Source organism: Colobus angolensis, unplaced genomic scaffold, assembly GCF_000951035.1.
Source record: "Colobus angolensis palliatus isolate OR3802 unplaced genomic scaffold, Cang.pa_1.0 Scaffold155, whole genome shotgun sequence".
NCBI classification, from domain to species: Eukaryota; Metazoa; Chordata; class Mammalia; order Primates; family Cercopithecidae; genus Colobus; species Colobus angolensis.
The window spans coordinates 3,652,738-3,659,324 of NW_012114655.1; the positions used below are offsets into that span (position 1 = coordinate 3,652,738).

The window sequence follows — 6,587 nt, forward strand, 5'->3', positions numbered from 1 at the left end:
AGCCAGGATGGTCTCGATCTCCTGACCTCGTGATCCACCCGTCTCGGCCTCCCAAAGTGCTGGGATTACAGGCTTGAGCCACCGTGCCCGGCCTTTACTTGCCTATTTTCTTCCTGTATTAAATGCCTAGTAAGTTACCTACTACACAGAATTGTTGGGAGGATTCAAGACACTTAAACACTTGTACAGTGTTTAGAATAACAGTACCTGCACAGTATGTGCTGAAAAGCTCACCAATGTCATCATTTAAATAAGGGTGTCTGTTACATAATTAATATTTATCACATAAGTCTTAGTACCAATTAAAGCTTGTTTGTATATGAAAGGGCAACACAGCCTGGCACAGTGGCTCACGCCTGTAATCCTAGCACTTTGGGAAGCCAAGGCAGGTGGATCACCTTAGGTCAGGATTTCAAGACTAGCCAAGCCAACGTGGTGAAACCCCGTCTCTACTAAAAATACAAACAATAAATAAATACATAAACTGGGCGTGGCGGCAGGCGCCTGTAATTCCAGCTACTCAGGAGGCTGAGGCAGGAGAATCACTAAAACCCTGGGGGTGGAGGTTGCAGTGAGCCGAGATCGCGCCATTGTACACTGGCCTGGGCGACAGAGCGAGACTCCATCTCAAAAATAAATAAATAAATAAATGGGGGGGGCAACAAGAGAAAAAACTAGTGTGTTATATATATTTTTTCTATGAAGTAATACAAGTAACATGTTTCTTCTTTTTCTTTGGCTGTCAGAAAACTTGATCTAAACTTAATTTTTTTATATTAGTAGTAATATATTTTATTTGTCCTATAATGCTACCCTTTCCATTTATAGTTTTATCCCCTTGTAGAAAATAATTGTATTTTATGTCACCTGTGAAAAATTTCCTGTAAACTTTATGAATAGGAGAGAGAAATTACAAATACAGAGGTTTTATTTAAGAAGTAGTTATAGATATTCTTCATATTTTACATATTTACTATTTGCCTGATTGGAATTTTTTGGTTTTTTTTTTTTTTAGGCTTGCAAGGAAAACCTCTAATGAAAAGAACAAGGTATTGTAAAAGTAAATTGTCAAGGATGTTGTTGAAAATCCCTTATTAAAGTTCACTTAAAAACAGAAAATCCTTTGTTGTAAAGACATTGGCTTTCAAAAAGCAACAGCAGAACCATTCATAAAGGTACCCTTTTAACCAAAGTCAGTTATTTTAAGAAGTACTTTGGTTTTGCTCATAGAAAAAGATGAATAGTTCCCACTGGTGTACATTTAGTATTTGCCATAAATGTTTGATAGACATTTTGAAACAGTGTTATTTATTATAGGTTAAAAGAGATCTGTGTTCCAAGGATGACCTCAATGACATGATTTGGTCACCTGAAACATCCTCAGAGGATGATGACTTGCCTTATTCCAATGATAAAAACTTTATGTTATTCATTGAACAACATGGAATGGAGCATAAAGGTAGGACCAATGCATAAATACAAGGCTTTTTCCCTATCCTGTAGTAATGTATGCACACATTGCTTAGCACCGTACCATAGATCACTGATGTGTTACAGGGATGTTCATCTCAGAAATCTGCCTTTACCCAGGGTCAGGTTGTCATTATCTCATACCTTGAATACTGCAATAACCTTATAACTGTTTTCCCTACTTCCCCACCTTCCAAAACCATGGTCTATTCTGCAACCATAATTATATACATTTTTAAAATTCACATCTGATCACGTTACCTGCTTGCTTAACACCCAGCTGCAACTCGTCATTGCTATAAAGTAAAGATGACAATGCTCTAGCTTTATACTACTTCGTTTCATACCCTTGTTTCTCTCTGTGTCACAGCCAGTGCCCAGGTGTTTGCTCCTACAATCCTTAGCTTTAGTGAAATATAGTTGATATATGTTAAAGTGCACATATGTAAGATGTACAATTTAGTAAGTTTTGACAGGTGTATACACCTGTGAAACTGTCACCATAATCAACACAGTTATCATATCCATCACCCACAAAAGTGTCCTTTGCTGCCTTATGTTCCCTTTTTAGAAAAACTGCTAAATTGTTTTCCAAAAGATGTGTACCATTTTCTATTGTCATCAGCTGAATAGGACAGATGCAGTTGCTGCATTGTTACACTAAGTACTGCAGTATTTATTTGTAGCCATTCTCATGGATGTGGTTACTGTGCATGATCCTAATGACTAAACATGTTAAACATCTTTCTATGGTTTTATTTGCCGTCTGTGTATCCTCTTTGGTGAACTATGTTTTCACATCTTTTTCCATTTACAAAATTAGATTGATGTTTTCTTGCTTGTTGAATTTTAATAGTTCTGGATACTATTACTTTACAAGAACATTTTTTCCAGTCTGTAGGTTGACTTTATTAATAGTGTCTTTTGAAGAGTTTTAAATTTTGAAGAACTTGTTTAGTTACAGAGTTTGCATTTTATGTCGTATCTAAGAAAACTTTGCCTAGCACAAGTAATTTTCTCAAAAATTTTATTCTGTGCATCATTCTAGAGGTCTTATAGTTCTGGGTCTTACATTTAAATGCATGTTTCATTTTGAGTTTATTTTTGTATATAGAATGAGGTATAGATTCAAGTTAACTTTTTGGATCTGAACAGCCAGTTTGAGCACTATATGTGGAAATGGCTATCCTTTCTCTACCGCATTGCCATCCTGCCTGCCTTTGTCAGAAATAAACTGGTTGCCTATATGTCATCTATTTGTGGACTTTCTATTGAATTCTATTAATTCAGTGCTCCTCAAATTATGGTAGGGTTACTTCCTGATAAATCCACCCTTTCAGTCAAAAGCTAAGTAATATTTCATTAAACCCATTGTAAAATTAATAAGTTAAACCACCTGAAGTTGGGGACTGTCTGTATTTGACTTTCTTTATATAGGTTGAGCATCCCTAATTCAAAATCCCAAATCTGAAATGCTGTAAAATCCACAATGTTTTCATTGTCAGCCTGATAAGCTCATGTGCACAAACTTTGTTTCATTCAAAAATTAGAAAATATTTAAAATTACTTTCAGAGGCCAGGCGTGGTGGCTAATGCCTGTAATCCCAGAACTTTGGGAGGCTGAGGCAGGAGGATCACTTTTGGTCAGGAGTTCAAGATCGTCCTGGCCAACATGGCAAAACCCCATCTCTACTAAAAATACAAAAATTAGTTGAGCATGGTGATGCACACTGTATTCCCAGCTACTCAGGTGGCTGAGGCAAGAAATTGCTTCAACTTGGGAGGCAGAGGTTGCAATGAGCCATGATCTCACCACTGCACTCTGGCCTCGATGACACAGCAAGACTGTCTCAAAAATTAGAATAATAAAATAAAGTAAGATTACCTTCAGGCTTTGTGTATGAGGTGTATATGAAAAATAAGTGTATTTTGTGTTTAGACCTGGGTCCTATGTCCTAGAGATCTCATTATGTATATGCAAATATTCCAAAATCCAAAATCTGCAATACTTCTGGTCCCAAGCATTTTTAATAAGGGATACTCATCCTGTACCAGTGGCACATTGTTTTGATTACTATTGATTTATAATAATTCTGAAAATCACTTTTCAGATTTTGTTATTGGTTCTGTTTTGGCTCTACTAGATCCTTTGCATTTCCACATCGATTTGTCAATTTAAAAAAAAAGTCGGCTGGCTTGGGATTGATTAGGTTGGGATTGTGTTGTATTTATAGTTTATGGAGAATGGACATCTTAACTATAATGAATCTTCCTACTCCTGAAGAAAGTGTATGTCTCCATTTATATAGGTTATATTTAATTTTCTCAGTAATATTTTGTAGTTTTTAGTATATAGGTCTTATGTTTTATCAGCTGTTTATTTCAGTTTTTGATATAGTCATAAATGATATTTTAAAAATTTTACTCTATCACTAGTATGCAGAAATACAGTTGGTTTTTGTATGTTGATTTTGTATAGTCCAATCTTGCTGAACTCACTTATTCTGGTACATTCTGGGTAGATTTGATCAGATTTTCTACATAGACCAAAGATTGTGAAACCTTTTCTTTCTCAAAGTACCCTCTTATTAAAGACTTGTGGCAAAAGGGGTTTCTCTTGTAGCTGATAGACTCTGCCATTGTAATATGAGAGCAGCCATAGACAACCTGTATGTTAATGAACACAGCTGTGCTCATTGACGAAGACAAGAAGCGGGCCCACAGGTTAGAGTTTACTCAAACCTATTGTGTGGTCATGGTTGTGTATAAAGTCAGTTTTATTTATTTTTTCAACTGGGATGACTTTTATTTCTTTTTCTTGCCTGACTGCGCTGGCTCCAGTCTTCAGAACAATGCTGCATAAAAGCAGTGAAAGCAGACATTCCTGTGTTGTTGTTCATCTTCTGGGGAAGATACTCAGTTTTTCACCATGATACATGTTAGCTGTAGGTTCATCATAGATGCTCTTTATCTTGCTGAGGAAGGTCCCTGGATTCTTACTTTGCTGAGACTTTTTCATTGTTACAGAATCAGGAATGAGTGTTGAATTGTATCAAATGCCTCTATCTGTTGAGATGATTCTATGGATCTACTGTTTTCCGTTGTTCATCTGGCAGATAACAACGATGTTTGAATGTTAAGCCGACCCTGCAGTCCTGGGAAAAAAACCCATTTGTTTATGATGTATTGTCCTTTTATTATACTGTTGGATTCCATTTTCTAAAGAAGTTATGATAAAGTGTTTATTGGTTTATTATAAAGAGTTTATTTATTAGACCAGTTTTATGTTCACAGCGAAATTGAGAGGAAGGTACAGAGACTTTTCGAATACCTTCTACCTGCACACATATGTAGCCTCCCTCCGTATCAGTAACCCTTCCATAGTGGTACAGTTGCTATAATGGATGAGCCTACATGGGCACATCAGAATCACCTGCAGCCCGTAGTGTGCATTGCACGCTGGTGCTATACATCGTATGGGTTTAGTCCCAAGGTACACTGACATGAATGCGTGTCATATACGTTATTTTCACCTCCCTAAAAATCCTCAGTACTCTGACTCTGTATCCTTTCCTGGTGTCCCTCATCCTCTGGCAGCCCCTGATCTTTTTACGGTATCCATAGTTTTACATTTTCCAGAAAGTCATATAGTTGGAATCATACAGAAAGTAACATTTTAAGGCCGGGCACGGTGGCTCACGCCTGTAATCCCAGCACTTTTGCGATGCCAAGATGGGTGGATTACCTGAGGTCAGGAGTTCAAGACCAGCCTGGCCAACATGGCAAAACCCTGTCTCTACTAAAAATATAAAAATTAGCCAGGTGTGGTGGCAGGCGCCTGTAATCCCAGCTACTCAGGAGGCTGAAGCAGGAGAATTGCTTGAAGCTGGGAGGCAGAGGTTGCAGTGAGCCAAGCTTATGTCATTGCACTCCTCAAAATGAAAAAAAAAAAAAAGTAGTGTTTTTAGGTTGACTTGTTTGACTTGGTAATATGCATGTATGGTTCCTTCATGTATTTTCAGGGTTTGATTTGTCATATCTTTTTAGCATGGAATAATATTCCATTGTTTGGCTGTTTAACCACAGTTTATTCTTTCACCTACTGGAGGATGTCTTGGTTGTTTCACAAATTGATTCAGTTTTTACATTCATGCCCATGAGGGAGTTTTTTTTTTTAATTGGTAATATCATTGTCTGGTTTTGGTTCAGGATAATGCTAACATTGAAGAAGTTGGGGTATACTCTTTTTTGTTTCTTTTTGGAGAGTTAGTATTGAATTGTATTATTTCTTATGAAAATGTTTAGTGGAGTTCACTGCCATAGCTAACTGAGTTTGAATTTCTTTTGGTAGGATGGTCCTCAGCTATGAAGTTTATTTTTTTACATTTAGGTCAATTCAGGTTATTTATTGCTTCTTGGTTGAGATTTAGTAATTTTCCCTTTTAAGGAATTTGTTAATTTTATCTGTTTGGTCATGTTTACACATAAAAATTATAATGTCACCTTGTTTTCTTTTTTTGTATCTGTACAGTCTGTAATCATGTGACATTACTCATTTCTGAAATTAGTAATTTGTAACTTCTCTTCTTCCTGATCAGCCAGGGTAAATAGACATTTCTCACATTTATCAGTCTCCCAAAGTGTTCGGTGTTGCTGATCTTCCTTTTTTTCCTGAAACCAATAGTATAACGGAGTACCATAGACTGTGTTGCTTATAAACAGAAAATGATTTCTTACAGTTCTGGAGTCTGCAGAGTCCAAGGTCAAAGTGCTGTCAAATTTGCTGTGTGGTAAGGAACCTTCCTGGATCATAGATGTGTTCTTTTTCTCTGTGTCCTCACATGGCAGAAGGGGCGGAGGAGCTCTCTGGGGTGTGTTGTGTAAGAACACTAATCCCATTCATGAGGGCTTGGGTCTCATGATTTGACTACCTCAAAAAATCCGCCCTTGTGATTAGATTTCAGCAGATAAACTTTTGGGAACACAAACATTCAGACCACAGCAGATGGTTTTGTTTTTTATCCCTCTGCTTGCTTTGGGTTTAATTCTCTCATTTTATTTTATTTTTTAATTAATTTATTTATTTCCATTTTCTTTTTTTTTTTTTTTTTTTTTTT

At 36.6% G+C, this 6,587-nt stretch overlaps 1 protein-coding gene across 1 annotated transcript in view; it reads left to right on the forward strand.

The window, feature by feature from the left end:
* ANKRD62 (ankyrin repeat domain 62) overlaps window positions 1-6,587 on the forward strand; it is a 50,167-nt gene that overhangs the window by 34,203 nt on the left and 9,377 nt on the right. The window contains 2 exon segments of the mRNA XM_011936659.1: window positions 1,016-1,049; window positions 1,318-1,459. Coding sequence (XP_011792049.1) covers window positions 1,016-1,049; window positions 1,318-1,459 — 176 coding nt within the window.